At 53.5% G+C, this 17,400-nt stretch overlaps 8 protein-coding genes and 1 non-coding gene across 9 annotated transcripts; 3 read left to right on the forward strand and 6 right to left on the reverse strand.

Annotated features, from left to right (window-relative positions):
• Window positions 1-73: 73 nt before the first annotated feature.
• Window positions 74-1,367, reverse strand: SODALDRAFT_97385 (epoxide hydrolase). Its single transcript, XM_028615831.1, has one exon. The coding sequence runs from the start codon at window positions 1,220-1,222 to the stop codon at window positions 191-193; it is 1,032 nt and encodes a 343-aa protein (XP_028468299.1). The 5' UTR covers window positions 1,223-1,367; the 3' UTR covers window positions 74-190.
• A 514-nt stretch (window positions 1,368-1,881) lies between these two features.
• Window positions 1,882-3,477, reverse strand: SODALDRAFT_330217 (hypothetical protein). The gene is made up of 4 exons (XM_028611149.1): window positions 3,436-3,477; window positions 2,876-3,374; window positions 2,709-2,777; window positions 1,882-2,615 (listed from the first exon to the last, which is right to left on the reverse strand). The coding sequence occupies exons 1-4, from the start codon at window positions 3,462-3,464 to the stop codon at window positions 2,268-2,270; spliced, it is 945 nt and encodes a 314-aa protein (XP_028468300.1). The 5' UTR covers window positions 3,465-3,477; the 3' UTR covers window positions 1,882-2,267.
• Window positions 3,478-3,782: 305 nt separating this feature from the next.
• SODALDRAFT_330219 (pre-mRNA splicing factor ini1) lies at window positions 3,783-4,409 on the forward strand. The gene is made up of 2 exons (XM_028611150.1): window positions 3,783-3,964; window positions 4,046-4,409. Exons 1-2 carry the CDS (start codon window positions 3,948-3,950, stop codon window positions 4,359-4,361), a joined length of 333 nt encoding a protein of 110 aa, XP_028468301.1. The 5' UTR covers window positions 3,783-3,947; the 3' UTR covers window positions 4,362-4,409.
• Window positions 4,410-4,513: 104 nt separating this feature from the next.
• On the reverse strand, window positions 4,514-6,494 carry SODALDRAFT_330220 (hypothetical protein). The gene is made up of 2 exons (XM_028611151.1): window positions 5,796-6,494; window positions 4,514-5,694 (listed from the first exon to the last, which is right to left on the reverse strand). Exons 1-2 carry the CDS (start codon window positions 6,278-6,280, stop codon window positions 4,797-4,799), a joined length of 1,383 nt encoding a protein of 460 aa, XP_028468302.1. The 5' UTR covers window positions 6,281-6,494; the 3' UTR covers window positions 4,514-4,796.
• A 1,160-nt stretch (window positions 6,495-7,654) lies between these two features.
• Window positions 7,655-9,383, forward strand: SODALDRAFT_376280 (hypothetical protein; the record flags this gene model as incomplete). The annotated part of the gene is made up of 5 exons (XM_028614800.1): window positions 7,655-7,931; window positions 8,020-8,339; window positions 8,399-8,572; window positions 8,624-9,128; window positions 9,197-9,383. 5 exons carry the CDS (start codon window positions 7,655-7,657, stop codon window positions 9,376-9,378), a joined length of 1,458 nt encoding a protein of 485 aa, XP_028468303.1. The 3' UTR covers window positions 9,379-9,383.
• A 174-nt stretch (window positions 9,384-9,557) lies between these two features.
• SODALDRAFT_t49 lies at window positions 9,558-9,628 on the forward strand. The gene has a single exon. It is a non-coding gene; the product is annotated as a tRNA-Gly (tRNA).
• A 414-nt stretch (window positions 9,629-10,042) lies between these two features.
• SODALDRAFT_338275 (hypothetical protein) lies at window positions 10,043-11,343 on the reverse strand (the record flags this gene model as incomplete). Its single annotated transcript, XM_028612762.1, has 3 exons — window positions 10,043-10,336; window positions 10,478-11,214; window positions 11,295-11,343. The coding sequence occupies 3 exons, from the start codon at window positions 11,341-11,343 to the stop codon at window positions 10,043-10,045; spliced, it is 1,080 nt and encodes a 359-aa protein (XP_028468304.1).
• Window positions 11,344-12,349: 1,006 nt separating this feature from the next.
• On the reverse strand, window positions 12,350-14,406 carry SODALDRAFT_356495 (hypothetical protein; the record flags this gene model as incomplete). The annotated part of the gene is made up of 3 exons (XM_028613915.1): window positions 12,350-13,920; window positions 14,052-14,213; window positions 14,292-14,406. 3 exons carry the CDS (start codon window positions 14,404-14,406, stop codon window positions 12,350-12,352), a joined length of 1,848 nt encoding a protein of 615 aa, XP_028468305.1.
• Window positions 14,407-16,173: 1,767 nt separating this feature from the next.
• On the reverse strand, window positions 16,174-17,394 carry SODALDRAFT_376285 (hypothetical protein). The gene is made up of 7 exons (XM_028614801.1): window positions 17,295-17,394; window positions 17,161-17,234; window positions 17,046-17,072; window positions 16,868-16,968; window positions 16,637-16,744; window positions 16,544-16,561; window positions 16,174-16,448 (listed from the first exon to the last, which is right to left on the reverse strand). Exons 1-7 carry the CDS (start codon window positions 17,369-17,371, stop codon window positions 16,392-16,394), a joined length of 462 nt encoding a protein of 153 aa, XP_028468306.1. The 5' UTR covers window positions 17,372-17,394; the 3' UTR covers window positions 16,174-16,391.
• Between the last annotated feature and the right edge of the window lie 6 nt (window positions 17,395-17,400).

Here is a 17,400-nt window from a genome sequence, read left to right on the forward strand (position 1 = left end):
TCTGTATATACGGCCCGAGTCGAACCTCGACCCGTGCGCAGGTCCGGTAAACTGCACCAATTCAAAGCACGCAATGGCACATCGTTTCTGTCAGATTCAACTCTCAGTCTCTTCGCAACGGTGCACGCCTAGTGAAGGGAGCCAAAACACCAATGTTGGACTTGGAATATTGACGCTGAAGGGCCTAATATCACAAGGAGGGCTTGGCCTCTCCATACAACTTGCTTTCAATCCAATCCTTCAGGATAGCGTTGACTTCGTCCGGCGCCATAACCATGGCCCAGTGCGTCGTGACGACGGACTTGGTGGTCAGGTCCTCAAAGTGCTTCTCCATGCCGGCCGACATGGACGCAGGGAGGGCGGCGTCGTGGGTAGCCTGCACGAACAAGCTCGGCACCGCGACCTTGCAGGGCCCCTTGTCGGCGAGCGGCTTTTCCTCCTCGAAAACGATGCTCTTGGTGCGGTACCAGTTCAGCGGGCCACGGAGGCCGCCGGCGGTGAAGGCGCGGACGTACTCGTCCATCTCCTCGGGGCTGAGCACGGGCGACTCGCCCATCTTGGGGAGCTCGTCGAACAGCACGCCCTTCTCGACGGAGAAGCCGTGCTCGCCGTTGGGCCCCGTGGCGAGCCATACGCACGCGAGGAAGCGCCGGATGTCCTCCGGCGTGGTCAGCTTCTCCTCGACCTCGCCGCTGGCGAGCTGCAGCTGGTACCCCCAGTGCGGGAGCCTGCCGGACTCGACCAGCGCGCGGAGGTCGATCGGCCGCGGGGTCGGCGGCGCGTACGGGGTGCAGATGGAGAAGACGCCGCGGATCAGGTTCGGGTGCCATAGGGCGAGGCGCCAGACGAGGAAGCCGCCCCAGTCGTGGCCGCCGAGGATGATCTGGGTCTCCGGGCCGAGGAGGGATGCGCAGATGGCGGCCACGTCGTCGGACATGCTCTTGAGACTGAAGGACTCGAGGTCTTCGGGGCAGGAGGTCCCTTCATAGCCCAGCATGTTGGGGGCGATGACTTGATAGCCGAGGGACTGGAAAAAGGGGATCTGGTAGCGCCAGCCGAAGCTGGTATCGGGGAAGCCGTGGATCAGGACCACGGTGTCTTTGGGCGTGTCGGTGCCCTCCGGCTTGCCCAGGATATAAGCGTAGGTCTTGCCGCGGACCTCGATGGTCTTTCGCTCGACGCGGGGGTCGTCTGGGGTGAGCTTGGTGGGGGGCGCCATCATGACTGCGGATAACCCGGGGGAAGAAAGGAAGGGGGATTTCGAGTCTTCTGATGATTACAAACCGACGATTCGCTCTATGCCGGGGAGGCCCACGATTGAAAGCGTTGTTTTCTTTTCTTTGATGTATGTATAAGTGTCGATGAACCGAGCCTGTGGTTTATCACCTTCCGCTCACAACTGTTGCCGATATCCGACTTTAATCTGAAGCGGAGTAGGAAACAGAAAGGAGGCGGGGTAGAAAGGAACCCGACACCCACCGCATCTCCGTTGGATATTGGATATACTCGTACTTATAATACCCCGCCGTCGGATTTCACGTCATTCACCGCAATTGCTGCAAGTCTCGTATTTCGTACTTCCTCGTCCCCAAACCTGATGTGGTCCTTTGTCTTTATACTTCGTAGGAACTGACTTGACTTGGCTCCCCAAAACAAATCACCCAGCAACCGAAGGCTGTCGGTCTTGAACTTTAGGTATATGTGAACGAGGTCAGTCACATGGCAGCGATGCACCAGGATCCGGGGATGCCAACGGAGGCGGTGGGGTTGCGAAAGGGTCTGGACACAAAAAGATTGTGGGGGGCAAGTTAGGAAGGTGCTACGTTGTACGCTGTACGTTGTAAGTGTACGGAGTAACGGTACAAGGGCCGAGGGCACGCAATTCGGACTAGCTTGACGTTTGACTTGCATAGGTAGGTACCTTACGGTATCATATGGCGGTGGGTGGTGGCGGTATCATCTACGCGATATCCGTGTACCTTAGTGAATCCTCGCTCTTACGCCACCTGCGAGGACGGACGTACACTGTACAGACCATACTAGGTACGGAGTACTTGTACATCATCTCCTCGCATCCCACTTGCATATCTTTTAAAAAAACATCGTCCCAACCTCCAAAGCGACCATCGAGAACAGAAGGATAGCAGTATGAAAGTAAGGGGGACCGGGGTATGTTAGAGCGGGCGGGGATTGGAAGAAACGCGTGTCCCTGGTTGCCGGCGCATACCCCGAAAGAAAAAGCTGCCACGTTCGTCGATCTGATGGCATTAGTACATTACTGTATCCTCCTCGCCCTCCACAACGATATCGCCAGACTCATCATGATCCTTGCTATCATGGCTCCCTTTACGGCTATGGCCCGGCGACGCGTTAGCAGCTTTTGCATGGACATCGGGGGGCGCGGACGCTAAACTATCAGCGGCTCCCACCACCTCCGTCGGCTTCTCATCTCGCCTCTTCATGTTGTCAGGCCTGCGGTGGCCATGTCTCCTGTCATACTCTTCTTTGCGGAGCTCGAGTTCTTCAACTTCCCTTGATATAATTGCTTTGGCGGCCGAAATTTGTTCGTCAATCGTGTCTGCTTGTTTCCGGTTAAGCTTCCACGGCCGGTAGTACTGCCCAGTTCTCGTCAGTACATGCGTAATGGCCGTGTTGACATGGCTCCAAAGGACTGTCAACTTGTCCAAGTGGCTGTCTCTTCTACCCACAATTTGAGGTTCTGCTTTGGTCTGCAGAGAGTGAGCCCGGGCCAGGAGGTTCGCATGGCGTGTCTTCATCTACACATGCGAGAAGAAATCAGACGACATGGACCCCTCACAAACTAGACGGCAGAAAAAGCGAATGCATCTGCCGGGGGGTTGAGACTTTCACCAACCACTTTCTCTTCGAAAGGTTTCTGCTCCTCTTGCCGAACCGCATTGACCGCGGCTAACCTCTCAGAGAGGCGCCGTTCTCCCTCGGCCTTCTGTTTCTGTGCCCTTTCTTGCTGTCGTTGCTCGATCTCTCTGCGTCGCTTCTGCTGGGAACTGGTGCTCGAGGTCTGACTAAGTGTGCTTAGCAAGCCGCCGAACAGCCGTTGACCGCGCTTCTTCTCCTCTTCCTTCGAAGGTATTGCTCGTGGTCGGGCTGTCTTGCTGCCAGTCGGCTCATCCTCCCGGACCGCATCCTGATTGTCCGACGCTCGTGTAGGGACGTTAGCGACTTGGTTCACTTCGGTCTCCTGCAGTGCATCCTCCGACTCGTCATCGATCTTTTGCCGTTTGGGTGATGGTGATGCGTCTTGGGCGGTTAATGGGGGAGATGACGCCTTGCGCTTCTGAGCAGCGACATCTTCCGCTGGTGTCGAGCCGGTTTCCTCGTCGGGTAGGGTGGCCCTTGAACGTAATTAGAGAGTCTGTTCTCCCACCGCCTTGTCGCAATATGAACGAGACTTACTTCTGTTCTTCCACTTCGATTTCGACCATGACCAAGCTAGGTTTGGGCTTAGCGTCGGCGTCTTGGGACCTTTTACGGCGGCTCTGGAACGCTGCAGGATATGCTGATATCCGTCGGGTAAGTTACGAGAGATCTGGAGGAGATACAGGTAATCACGTAGATGTTCCCCCGGTCGACACGTCGAGAACCACCACACGGGGGCGATCGCAGTCGAGCCAGCCAATGATACAGTAGCATGACAACCGACGTCACCTGCACCTTGCTGAATAAGCATCGCAGCCAGCATCAAGAACCTCCCTAAGGTACCCGGTGATACAAAGGAAGAAAATAGAATCTATCAATGCATCTTCCATTTCCCCGCGAGCTACTTCACCAACGCAACATCTCTCCGCCCCTCTCGAGCGCATGATCCCGGAGATACTCAAACCTGTTCAGGGACACCCGGCACAATTTTTTTAATTTTTTTTTTCCGGACGAGCAGCAAGACCTGTCAGCGATAACATTTCGCCACAATGTCTCGCCATCACCCGTGAGTCTGACATCCCGCTCTCTCTTCAACCTCCCTCACTTCTGGCAAGAAGAAACGATTTTCTAACACGTCTCTGTTCAGCGACCTCGTCATGTGCCGCAAGCAATCCGGCATCGCCATCGGACGCCTCTGCGACAAGTGCGACGGCAAATGCCCCGTGTGCGACTCCTACGTGCGTCCCACCACCCTCGTGCGCATCTGTGACGAGTGCAGCTTCGGCAACTACCAGAACAAGTGCGTCGTCTGCGGTGGCGAGGGCATCTCGGACGCTTTCTACTGCTTCGAGTGCACCCGCCTAGAGAAGGACCGCGACGGGTGCCCCAAGATCATCAACCTGGGTAGTTCGAGGACAGACTTGTTCTACCAGAAGAAAACGAACCGGGCGGCGAATTACTAGCGACAGTGCAGCCCGGGTCGGGGCCTTTTTTTTTTTTTTTTTTTTTTTTTTGTTATGGAGTGGTTGTCATGGTGGAGATTGCTGTAGAAAAAGAGACTGCTTGCAGTCGAGGAGTGATCCGCGTTCGCATGCATCAGGAGTCTGGCGTCTTGGGTAGCAATGAGGGTTTTCAAAGGGGAGGATCCATTACTGGGCTGCGAGGCAGAAATTTCTATTGACGACTGGCTGATACAGATACCCTCGGAATGGTTCGGGCTTGCACGATTTCTCAAGGATCAGTGGACGTAACGGAAGGCTGTACTGTACAATCATGTCTACTACCTTAAAAGCTACATCAAAAATTAGAAACTGAAGAGCACAGTACGAGTAGTTACAAGTTTGGCACGGCACGTTCTCCCATGCGTCATAAGGATTATCACTGAGTAAGTGATTGCGCTACATGTAGCTCACCTTGACTCCCATCCCCGCCGTGGCCTTGATTTTGTCCCATCCAGTCTTGATAACCCGCTGCGCCCGTTCCCGAATGTTCTTCTGTCCCAAGACGAGGAGAAGCCCCAGCACAAAAGCTAGTAACCGCATCAAGAGCAAGGGATTGGTCCGGAACGAAGCTCTGAGTTGCTCCATGAGCCCCGCCAGGCGAGACATGACCATGGTGGCACGAGTTCCGAACGTAGGCACCGAAGTCGTGGTCTTGCCCCTCGGCCGGGCCAGGCCCCCCTTAGGAGCCGGGGGTCCTGGCGCGGTACCCGGGTTCGGCCGGTTGGTCTTGGATCCTTTGCTTGACCCAGCTATGCTCGGCGTCTTTTCGACGCCATAGTCCACTTCGCTTCCATCCCGAAGCGCCCTCTGCTCCTCTAACCTCTTGCGTTCCCGTTCCTCGTTCTTGGCCCTGAGGCGTCTGGCCTCCTCGATTTCGCGCCTTTGCCGCTCCTCCTCTTCGCGCCGTGCTTCTGCCTCTCTGCGCTCCGCCTTTTCTTGGTCATCCTGTAAGCTCTGCAGTGCTTGCAGGAAGGCTTCCCTACGCTCGTCGTCTAGGATCGAGCTCATGCTGATGAATTCCCGGGCATAATCCCACTCTTCGTTCCGCGGCAAGACATGGAGTGTGTAGAGCTCGAGGATCTTGACTCTAGAGTTCAGGTCCTGTGGTGTGTCGGTGCCGCCAGTCCGCTTTGCCGGAGACCGGTGACGGGAATGGAACCTTCCGGAGGGATTCGGCGATTCGGAGAAGCGGTTGGTGAGATCGAGATTAGGTGCCAGTGACGCGGCGAGATAGTTCTCTAGCCGTTTCTGATTGAGATGCTGGGTTCGGGAATGGGCGAGGAGGAGGGTGGCACTATGGAAATGGACGCCGAGAGTAAGCGGGAGGACCAATTTGGGATCGAGGGCGGGAACGGGGGAACGCGGGACTGTGGGCAGATCACTTGTGAAACTTACAGGTTTACAACAACGTCCGGATCAAGGTCCCCTTCCACACCATGATATCCATACCGGACAACCTCATCCCAAACCTCGCCGTCTTTGACTTTGGAGCACAATGCTCGCCAGTCCTGTCCGCCGAAGGCCTCTTTCCCCTCGTCGGGATCGAGCTCTACAATGGCGTTCAGTATAGTAAGATAGAGCGTCCACACTTTAACCCTGGTGGAGCGTGAAGCCCTGGCCACCGGGGCGGGATCGGCCGGATCATCGGTCCCTGTCGACGATTGGATGACGGGGAGAATGGTGGAGAGGGCTTCGGGCAAGCGTCGCGTCAAGAAGAGAGTCGACGCTTGTTTATACGTTTTGGACACATGAGAGGAGGAGGAGGAGTGTCTTGACGAGGACAGGGAGGATAAGGAGTTCGGTAGAGGGTGTGAGGAGGAGAACGCGTCTGGCGTCCGAACTGCGGGACGCACCGTCGAGGTGGAAGAGGCGTCAGACATGTTGAATCAACGGGTTGGGAACAGAGCAGCATAGAAGTGATGTGGGATGGGAAAGGAGAGTTGATCAATGTTATGAATTAGTCGAAAGTCGAATGGTAGCCATTGTTAAGCAGCTGCAATGCGGAAATGAAATAATTACACCATGAAAACGGGCGACATGTCCATGTTCGGTCGGACTTGTCGGTTTGTTGTTCGTCTTTGTCCGGCGGTGTCGTGCCTGACTTCTGCATTCCATAGACGGTGTAGTTTACCTTCCGTTAACTCGGCCAGATTAGCCTCGGTACCTCGTGTCGGCTGGCTTATCTTGGCGTTGAGCCGATGATAGCTGATAGCTTGGTACTTGGGACTCTATGTAAGATTCATTTGACATAAAGTAGTCCCCTAAGAGATGCTAGTCTTTTCATGGCTTTGTCATCTGGTACGAAATGACCTGTGATCGGAAACAGAACGCTAACTGAAATCGGGATTAGTACATTTCATGCGGGGAGTCACCATGTCAGTGCCCCCACCAAATAATTCCGGACTCGATTGCTTCATTGACACATTCCGCCGACATCATATCACAATAGCTAAGCAGCTGATGTTGGAGACACTGGATCCTTTCTTCTTTCTATCTACCCAAATATGGAGGCTGTTAGACGCAATAACGTAGTCATACACGTAGAAAGATGCACACGAGTTTGTCAAGGTCGAAAGCAACCAAGAATCCAAGATAAGTCGTCCAGGTTTGCACTGGCTTACTATCTTCGTCAGGAAAGCGTGACCTGTTTCAACTTACACTGCCCTCATGGTGAATCATCTTATCGGGAAGAGAGGCTCTCTCACTGAAAATAAAGGGAATAGCTTCCACTGTTTGTATTGGATCGATGTCCAGCAATTGCTTGCTGTTCTCTTGTCGGATATGAGCATCTACACGCTGTGGAATTGGTTGATCCCTGAGGTAGTTGGATCCAAGAAGTGACAGCTGGAACATATATCTGTACACGGCAGTCTCAACTGCTACCTATACACCTGCCTTTGAATGAATTTCCAAGGTATGAATGAATGCCCTAGATAGAAAGGCTGTTTCGCATCTACAATATTCAGGTGGTCACGTCCAATCCCATCAACACCCTTGTATCATCGCAACGATTCGTAACATCTTCCATGAAGTTTCTGGAACTTATTGTTATGACCTTATAGATATCGCCCCTAGACAACTTCTCCAAGGTATTTAGTTTACCACTACAATCCCACGTACCTTGAACCAGGGACAACGCCGCTGAGACAGGAAGCAACACCTCAACATTGATTACTCTGACCACATCTCAGTCCGAGCCAATAAGCCGATGACTACTGGCCCTCTTATTTTCCTTTGCTCTAGGAGTAGTCAATATGAATATTGGGTCTGACAACTTCTGGGCTAAGCTGCCTGCAATCCTTCAGAATATCGCCCAATGTGACTATGCCGTCATCGACTTGGAGATGTCGGGAGGAGTCACCTCCTTCCACGATGATTCTATCACCGGGATCGAATCAAAGGAGGATCAGGCCTACACAGCTGCCCGCCAAGGTGCAACCATGCACAACATACTCGAGCTGGGTTTGACCTTGCTTAGTTTCTCCAAGAGTTCGTTCAAGGGTTCGTTCACTCAAGCCAGACAGAGCCCCGGTGGGAAATAGGTTCTGGTTCATCCAACTAATCTGGTTACCATGCCGAGGAGTAGGATCATATACTCTATCGTCTTACGCCTTCAAAGTCAACAGCTTGTTCCTCGAAGACACAAGGACGGCATACGACTTTGCAGCAAAACAAGATCGTCTGGTCGACTTCTCCTACTCGGCCCTCAAGTTCCTCAAGGCTCATGGAGTTGACCCAATAACCTTGAGTGGGATAGAGACCTATCACAACGCGGGTGTCCCCTACCTTAGCCGCGAGGAGCATGCCAGAGCCATAAGCCGTTTTCACAGCGCTCGGCCCTTCGTGCCAGTTGAGGCGAGGGAGCTCGACGATGCTGCAGAAACCTTTCAGATCGAGACGGCCGAAAGCATCCAAGACTGGTGGTCTCAGAGGGGTGATGTAATGACCCTGCCTATCCATGAGAAGGAAGCTGGCCTTTAGCTGACCCTGTCCCCAAGGACACCGAAAGCCTCGTGATATGTCTTCCCACGGAGAGCGTGAGTCGTAATGCGCTCTATCAGCGGATCGTGCGACAACTCATACACGACAACTACCCGCTTTGTGAAACCTATTCATTCAATTCCAGCCATGGAATGAGGGTTCAAATCAAGGATGAGGCGGCAGACGCGGAGGTAAGATTGCCAGTCCGTTCGATGGCAGCATGTTGCTGACTGTAACGTCAGCGTATCAATAACAAAGCTCGCAAGCTTGAAAAGGCCCTGAAGACGCAAGCTGGTCTGCGCATTGTCATCGAAGCGCTTTGTGGAGGAAAATTCGCCGGCCTTGTTCAGCCGGAGCTCGTTTACGGCAGCAATCCTTCTGAGACACCACAGCAGGATGCTCTGGAGCGGGACCTTCAGAGTAAGCTGCGCAACTGGGAGAAAAAGCTCCAATCGTCCCGGCCCATTCTTGTCGGCCACAACCTCCTCTACGACTTGTGTTTCCTGTACGATGCATTCATCGGCGCACTTCCCAACACCTGGTCCCAGTTTAGTGTCCAGCTGTTTGAACTCTTCCCCCGCATCTTGGACACGAAAGTCCTCGCCCTTGAGGAGAACCCGATCGAGGGTGGCGACCCTCTGGAGGATTTGTACAAGAGATGGAAGGGAAAGGAACCGGCCGTTGATTGGCAAAGGGTGATGTATGGTTACGGCCATAAGGCGGCAGCACATTCCGCGGGCTTCGACAGTAAGTCGAACTTCCACCTCTCTTCGCCCCTCCTTCCGTGGAGCTTCCGGTCTAACGGTCGTCCGTAGGCTATATGACGGCCATGGTTTTCCTGGCGCTCTGCCACAAGAGACAGGGAAACATGAAACAACGGCTCCCTGAGTGGGAAGACGGTTTCTGGGATGTGAGCCGCAATACCGTCCGGATCGGACCAGGACAGATAGTCCAACTGGGCCGACCGGCCATCCAGCCCTCTGAGATGGAGAAGTAGGTGCTGCCAAGCTTGCCCGGCGTCGTTGTATTATGCCCCGTAGTTTTGGTTGAGGTAGCTGCCGTATAATTACCGTAGGGTCCCGCATGGCCGACTCGCATGATCCACTTCCGTCTACCGCAACAGATCACCTCCGTTCAACTAGTCGTTCTGCGAGCACAACTTTTAACTCCTAAGAAGCGTGAATGGTTTAGTGGTAAAATTCTCCGTTGCCATCGGGGAGCCCTGGGTTCGATTCCCAGTTCACGCAAGGAGATCCTCAGCTTTCGAGGCGATTTTTTTTTCGTTCCCCTGTACGGGTATCCGGGTACCTAGGTATATTAGCATCTCTTCATTATCGTCTTCTCCCCCCCGAGATGCACCTTATCACTGTCCATTCTCCTCGAGTTGCTTTAGAAATACCACAAAGATACGCGACCCAAACTATCGCCAATTATGACGGATCCGGATGGAAGGTGTCATCCAATTTCAAGAGACCAGGGCATGAAATATCGGAGGCAGTGGGACAATATCATTTATACAGGGGCAGAAAAAATCTAACCAAATACCCATGCTGCAAAAATACACAGCCCAGCCTGAAGGCTAGGCGGCAACTTCAGAGCTAGGCTCGAGACAATGTAGTACAGATCGTATAATACAAACCCTGAATTGGCCAGCTCACACACTATCTATCGGCCATCATATTCCGTACGCTGTGAAAGTATCTCGGCTCCAGCACCGACTGGAGCTCTTCCCTCGTCAGCCACTTGAAGTCAGTGTAGCCGAATGGGTTCCCCTCAAGGTTTGCTTGACCAGCCATGATGCGGCCCTTGAGATAGAAAGTCTTCTCTCCACGGGACTCCAACGTGCCGTCCTCGTTGAAGACGGGGCGGACGACGTGGTGCGCGACAGGAACACGTCCTACAATCCACGTGTTCATGTTGACGCCGGCGCCCTGATCTAGGACACGTTTCGCCGTCTGCAGTGTCGTGTCAGCTATGGTTCATCGCAGTGATCCCAACCGACGGAAAGCCTGTCGGGACGTATAACAGAGGAAAAGAGAAAGAAACAAGATGAAGGAAAAGGAAAAGGAAAAGGAAAAGGGGGGAGGGATGCCCACCTCATGGAGATTCTCATCCGTTGCGACTGAGCTGCTCAGGAAAGCCCAATTGCCGTCCTTGCCCTTGACGACCAGGTACAGCGTCCTGTCCATAGCGCGGTCCAACCTCCGGACGTCACCCGTCTTGTCGGCCTCCGACACACGATCTTGCGGCTTCTCAACCGGCACCCGGTCCTCCTCGGGAATGATCTCGGCATCGTCACTGACCCGCATCTCGGCATCCTTGAGCAGCGCATTGTGGAGGCTCTCGTACTTGCTCAGCGGATCGCCGACCTTGAGCTCGTCGTCCCACGCCCGAGACGCCTTGCCATTGTAAATGCCCAGCTCCTTCGCCACCGTGCCTTTCCGGTCCTTGACCTTGAGGTTCCAGTCGATCAGCGCAGGCGTGTCGGGCTTGAAGAATACGGACGTGACAAACGGCATGCAGAGCCGCTCGTTGAGACGCTTCTGGTAGAAGTAAAAAGACGACTCGAAGGAAGTGGGTTCCGCCGTCAGGAGGGGAGCACGCGTCAGGATAATGCCCGACTTTATGCGGTAATGCTGTTTCGCAGAGCCCTTGACCGGCTCAAGGGGCACATTCGAGGCGGTGGGGGGGTCAATCGGGGTGTTGCTGGTCGTTACTGATGCGGCGGCAGCGCCGGAATAGGGACGCGAGGATGGTAAGGAAAACGCATTCGCAGCCGGGAATCGAATCTGAATGCTGCCCCTAGCGCATCGTCTGCACACATTGGGGGATGCTGAGGGTGCTATGAGAAGAAGAGTTCGTTCCCAGATCAGCATTTTCGTTCAACAACGAGACACGCAGGGATGTTCTTACTTCGCAGAATACTACGAACAATATTCGCTCCCCTACTCGAGGCTGACATATCCGGCTATTATCGTGGCAGGGGAGCGGGCTTTCGCTCCTCTCTACTCGCGTGCTTCGAATTGAGTTGGGAAGATGGATGCTGGGAATCAACTTTTTTGCAGCCGTTTGATCTGTCGCGAGTACGTACCGCGCAGTGGCCCAGAAATTCGAGCTTACATAACCTAGCATCGAATTATGTAACGAAGATTTGTGCCTGAGGCACCAAGAGAAGCCCAGCCCCGAGCCCGCGCCAACACACAAAATCTGCCATGGACGCGATTTGTTCCCTCTTTCTTTCCCCTTTCACCAATATGGGCACCATAACCTTATCGTCAAGACCTGTTCCTCCAGAACGTCCTGATCATTGTTCGAGTGCCCAGAGTGAGAGCAGTCTTATTTCGCTAGCGGTACCTGCCGTTTTTACGTACCCACCGGGTTGCTGTTAGATAGATTCTGCTGACATTGCCTGCAAGACGCAATCCCCTCGCTGCAAATCTGGTATCCTTCCGACGCGGAAGCTTTCGGTCAGCTTGCAACAATAAGGGCCCTGTTCCTTGACCGCATTGGTTACCTTGCTTTTGTTTCGTGACGAGTGGCGAGAGACCTCTTAGCTAAACTGCGTGCCCTCAGGCTCAATGCGAACAATCACAATGGAGAGAAAACGAAGCACCCGCTTACGCGTTCCGAACCTCGAGTCCCCGTGTCCTAGAGCCTCTTCATGATATTTGTCGTCTTCCGTCTATTTACCTTCATAATAAACACCCGCGAAAACCACTCAAGATATACAGTCCATAAAATACCATACTCCGTAACTCGAATTCAGAACCTGAACTTAAGCCGCCGTGGCCCTGGCATACAGGGAATAATAAGCATCAGTTCCGCCCGGTCCCGAGAAAATTCCAGGGCACCATGCCTCAAATGATTCGCACCTGGGTATCTATATCGCCTCTGTGCTCTTTGTCCGTTGTCCGCCTGGTCCTCCCAAACGCCTGAAATATCTCTTCGTGGCAGCAAAAGCCACTCGATCAAGCCTTCAAACCCGAAATCGCCTGAGCCACTTCTTCCGCAGCCACCTTTTCCCAATTTTTCTTGCCGGCGTCGTCGTCCAGTGCCGAAGCGTCACGAATGCTGTCATAGAGCTTGCGCGAAACATCGCGGTTGATGTTCGAATACTGATCCACAGTGAGCTTCTTAGCTCGCCAGTGTGGCTTCAGCGCGGCTAGGACGATGCCGTTGATCTTCTCCTTCGCCCGCAGGGTAATGTCCTGCCTTGTCGGCGAGCTGTCCTGAGACCGAGCCTGTCGTGGGGACCCTTGTCTCCGATCGGGCCTGCGAGGGCGGGGATGTCGTATCTCGAGGGCCATGCTGCGGGGGGGATTATCCGAATCGCTGGTTTCGCCGGCTGAGCGGGCGGGAGAGTAGTTGGCCTTGGGAAAGACTGGTTCGATATGCGAGCTCAGTGTGCTCGGTGAAGTTGGTCTAGGGAGCGGGGGTGGTGTAAGAGACAGATTTCTCGGAGAATTGTGGGATGAGGCGCCGGGCGAGGCTGCTGGGGACGATGCTTCCACGCCATATCCCGAGCTGAAGTAAGTGCGGCCGTTTTCGTCGTCGGACGGTGGACCGGTCTCGACCTCGCGGAGCAATGATGATAGGAACGAGGGTTCTTCGGCGCTACGTTGTGCTTGCGGAACAGGTGGCACGGTAGAGGTCGACGACGTGGCCGAGGCTGACGCAGCTCCCGAACCCGAAATGCCAGAGCCTGATGCCTCGCCATGCAGAACAAGTCGGCGAGTGCGCGGTCGCTTCAACTTTCGTTGCGGCTCTTCCGATGCAGGCTCGCGTGGAGACGATGTGGCGGACTTGCGCTTCCGCCTGTTCTGGGCACCGGGGTTTTCGGTCTCCCTGATTCTGTCGAGTTCGTTCCAGGCCTTTTGCTCTTCGGGGGTTTCTTGTTCAACAGGCTGGGCAATATCCAGTCGTTCGCCGATGGCCCTGGGAATGCCCATGGCAAAGGTCTCCCGAGCTCCCTGACGGCTGGCAATGGCGAGGCGCCGTTCCCACTGCTGGTACTCGCGAAGTTCCCGCTCGCGCTGCTGCAGGGACCGCCGGAACCCCTCGAAACTATCGTCGTCCTCATGGTTATCAAGGTCAATATTCGTGGCGTCGAAAACGCGGCCCGCAATTCGGCCCCAAGCGCCCTGCCACTCGACGGATCGAGCCTGGCGACGGGCTCGCCTCTGCCGCTCGCGAGTTCGGGTAAACGGCCTCCCGCTGGACCTGCCACGAGAACGACCCGACGTGACTTGGGTCTCCCAGTCGGAAGTGTTGTCGGGAGAGAGCTGAGGATCAATAAGATCGGCACACTCGAGACAGTACCACGAGCCGCTGGGAACGTGATCCAAGCCGATGCAGTGGGTGTGATAAGCGGCGTCGCAGGCGTCACAAAGCAGAAGGATGTCGGGGCGTTCAGCCGTGCCACAAATGGGACATGGCGTTTCTTCCTCGGATTCGTCGGGATTTTCCTGGAGCCATTCGCTAAGGTCGAACTCCTGGGTCTGTATCTTGTCTTGGACCGGGTATGAGTCTACTATGGGGCCTGTTGATTGTCGACGTATTAGCTGACGTCGATGTCCGGAGAGAGCATAGTCCCATGGGGGAAGGGGAACAGAGGAAGCGAAGACGAGAAACAAGCGAAGGAGGGGAAAGAAATAATGATATCGCACTTACCATCGATCTTGGTGGAGAGCTTGACTTCATTGAAGGTGGCGCGACAAATGGGACATGTGTTGGAGTTGTTGGCCCAGCTCCTAATGCAGCGATCATGGATAACATGATTGCAGCCAACGAGTGTCGCGATGAAGGTGTTCTCATCGGGAGGACTGAAGCCAGCTTGTTTGTGTGGGTGAGTGCAAGACGATGCTTTGCATCTCTGGCTTGGTGGCGACGTTGGGGCTGATTGTTTAGAACGTGCTTCCTTGGATGGTGAAGGGTCACCCGCCATTTCCGAGTCGGCCACACCCACATCCTCAGCTGCAGGCTCCAAACTTTCCAGGCATATGATGCATTGGTCTGGATCAGTCATACTGAAAAGAGATAACGAAGTGATGAAAAGTTGATGGATTCATATAATTCCACCCTTGGAAAAGAAAGTAAAAGGACAGTCAATGGCGGGGCGTTAGGACTATAACGCCTTTGACTGAGTGTTGATAGGTGTTGCTAGTTTCACTCCTTATAACTTGACGCGTGGTGGATGAATGATGAATTTCGAGGGTAAATAAAGTAATACCGTGAGATATCCGGACGAGATATAAGAAAGCGTCAAAGTTCCGTTACCGTGTAACAACAAGAAATAGTCGACTCGAGGAAGAGTTTATGCAGATTTTCGTAGGCAAAGCACAAGACTTTTCGTGTGCTCGGTGCAGGTGTGAATGTAAATACCAAAGGTGGTAATGGTAATGGTGGCGCACTACCTAGAGGAGGCGATGGTGGACTAGAGGACTTGTTCATTCATTCAGAGATAAAGAGATAAAATGATTGCTTTGGTGGAAGTCTTGATCGTAGGTAGCTAGGTTCCTTCCAAGATCTTTAAGGTATCGGTAGAACCCCGGTTGGCGGGTATCAATTGTCGTATGCAAGAACAAGAACAGGTGACCTCGGGGATAAGTATGGATAGAAGCTTTATTCCTGTGTCCGAAGCAAGTATAACTTGTATGATGCGGCTAGACAGATCTGAGATCCGATGTACAACGTACTATAATGCATATTAGGAATGGTAGATGGGCGGGGATTTTGGTACGTTGTAATTCAAAAGTGAGATGCTAGGTGGTACTTCGTGGCGTACGTACCTTGAAACTTTCCCATTCACAGGCAGGTGGGGTGGGGGGAGGAGCCTCGGCGGTTGCGTATATATTGTCAGTGGCTGCCTGATAAATACAAGTCTGACTGTACGGATATGTCTCCGAAGGCTCCGGCGAGATAAGAGGAAAGATATGGGAGCGAAGAGTGAACGAACGGAGACGAGGGGGAAGGAAAGCCGCCATGTTGATGCCAACCGCAGGACGGAGTACAGAGTTTACATACATACGAATATGTAGAGTACCTTACCTTATTTACACGTACTTCGGACGAAGGTCAATAGGGCTCTGTGGTTCGTTGGCAGAGTGGGTACCCAGTCGTCTAAGGCCCAATCAATCACGACTATTTACGACCAGCCAGTAAGAGCAGGGTGCGCGAGTCACAGGACGGCAGTGAGGTATGCACACACCTAGGCTATAATAATACCTACCTATTTGTAATTATTTCTTGACACTTGATGGTACTAGGCAAGGTAAGGAAGAATATCATTGGTATCATTGAAAAGATGAAGAAAAATTGCCTGTGCATTTAACCTAATGTGTTCTGCAATCGCTCAATACTCTTCTCTGCCAGACGGTTTATAAGGTACAAACAAGGCCTGTGTCTGAAATTGTATGGGTACAAACCTACCTCGGCTCCGTACTCCGTATTTCTACTACATGTAATTAGGTACAGGTAATACCCTACTTGCCTATCAGGGCGTTTCATTGACAGTGACCTAGGATGGGCTAGCAACGCAATAATCCCCACACGCCTTGCCATTTTAGCCTGGAGCGGGCTCCCCTGATGATCCCCAATGTCCGTATTATAGTCTTCCTCTCCTGGTGCTTCCGAGTACGAAACAATCATATTTAGTAGCTTTCCGACTCGACTTGCCACGTCCAGTACTCGAATCATGTGGATGCTCCTTTGGCAGGAGGTGGACAGGAAGACAACACGGAGGCCACGTCCGCAGAACGTCTCTCGCCCGAGGGATCGTGTTGTTTGGGTCTTTCCCGCCTTAAGCGACGCCCCGATTGGCGTTATCTTCCTGGGCCCTCCACCTTCTCTTCCACCCAAGTTGCAGAAGGGCGTCACAACCCCTGGCCGTTGATCTTCCGAGAACTAGGGCCGTGCCAACCAACGTCGAAGCACACTCCACGAGCCCGCTGACAGCATCCATGTAGCGACAGAGAGGCACCCAGGTGTTAAGTTGGTCTAGCAGGTGCTAATTTATTTGACAAGCATGGTGTCACCCATGACAAGAACATTTCGGATCTGTCGTCCGTCCTATATGATGTAGACCAAACTTACATTACGCATATCAACGCCTAGGCTCCGACGACTTGAAACGACCTGTTGGGCTTATTTGTCGTGGGGCGCACCAGAGCTGGGGGCTGGCTCTTGGTGTCGTTTCATGCAGTGTGGATATGCCGTCCTTTCTGAGTCCCTACGGATATAGAAGACGGAAGGTGTACACCAGTGGACAACTTTTTGGCGCAATTGATGGGGTGCGCGGCACTGTTCTGCGTTACCTGGCGCCGCTCACTTAATAGGCAGGTGGGTGGCACCGTGTTCTTCGGGTCCTAGTTCATAAAGTAATGCATGGGTCCTCATTCTTCTGAGATTCGCTTTTAGAGTCGAGTAAGATAGTCGTCGAGACAAAAGCATGCGGTCCTCTGGTTTGCTCCGTAAAGTATTGCACAGACAAAGCCAACCGGGCACATAAGAATGCTGGCGTCGCATGTCTCTCGTGAAGAGACCTTGATATTGGGCTTGGCTAGGTCGACCTCTACGGGCACGCGCCTACCTAGTCATAATATTTGATTGCTTTTGGCTTTCTTGAACAGTTACATTGCTGCTTTGCGCTTAGAACCTTGAACAAACCTCGATCGATTCCGGGCATGCTCACCCCTGCCTTACACGCTGAGTACTTCGGGAGTTCAGCGTACTCTTTTATGCTTTGTCAGTTCAGCGGCCCGGTATGATCCCCCTGACGTACTTGCCGCTCCTGTGTCGCCGAGTCTCGAAAGAAATCCAACACCGCACGTAATAGCACCAAGCACAGAAGCAACACTGTCGCCTGGCGAGTTGTCTTAGGCCTAGCGTCTCTGGACAGCACGACTAGCATGCAACTTGGCAACTCCTCTAATGGCAAAAGTGTCAAGGGCTCGCGTTCTGAGCCTGGCAAAGGCGATCGGCCGTTTGTCCATTCAACGTGCTCGAAAAATCCCGGGGGGGG

This window comes from Sodiomyces alkalinus (assembly GCF_003711515.1).
Source record: "Sodiomyces alkalinus F11 unplaced genomic scaffold SODALscaffold_2, whole genome shotgun sequence".
Taxonomy (NCBI): Eukaryota; Fungi; Ascomycota; class Sordariomycetes; order Glomerellales; family Plectosphaerellaceae; genus Sodiomyces; species Sodiomyces alkalinus.

Bases quoted from the DNA above. Each gene is read 5' to 3' on its own strand.
- SODALDRAFT_376285 (XM_028614801.1), bottom strand. From the start codon at position 17,371: ATGGACAAACGGCCGATCGCCTTTGCCAGGCTCAGAACGCGAGCCCTT. The intron at 16,969-17,045 runs GTTTGTTCAAGG...TATTATGACTAG, and splicing joins CATGCCCGGAATCGATCGAG to GTAGGCGCGTGCCCGTAGAG. The intron at 16,745-16,867 runs GTCTGTGCAATA...TTTATGAACTAG, and splicing joins TTATGTGCCCGGTTGGCTTT to GACCCGAAGAACACGGTGCC.
- SODALDRAFT_97385 (XM_028615831.1), bottom strand. From the start codon at position 1,222: ATGATGGCGCCCCCCACCAAGCTCACCCCAGACGACCCCCGCGTCGAG.
- SODALDRAFT_330217 (XM_028611149.1), bottom strand. From the start codon at position 3,464: ATGGTCGAAATCGAAGTGGAAGAACAGAA. The intron at 3,375-3,435 runs GTAAGTCTCGTT...ATTACGTTCAAG, and splicing joins ATCGAAGTGGAAGAACAGAA to GGCCACCCTACCCGACGAGG. The intron at 2,778-2,875 runs GTTGGTGAAAGT...TCGCATGTGTAG, and splicing joins AACCTTTCGAAGAGAAAGTG to ATGAAGACACGCCATGCGAA.
- SODALDRAFT_330220 (XM_028611151.1), bottom strand. From the start codon at position 6,280: ATGTCTGACGCCTCTTCCACCTCGACGGTGCGTCCCGCAGTTCGGACG. The intron at 5,695-5,795 runs GTAAGTTTCACA...CCATTTCCATAG, and splicing joins CCGGACGTTGTTGTAAACCT to TGCCACCCTCCTCCTCGCCC.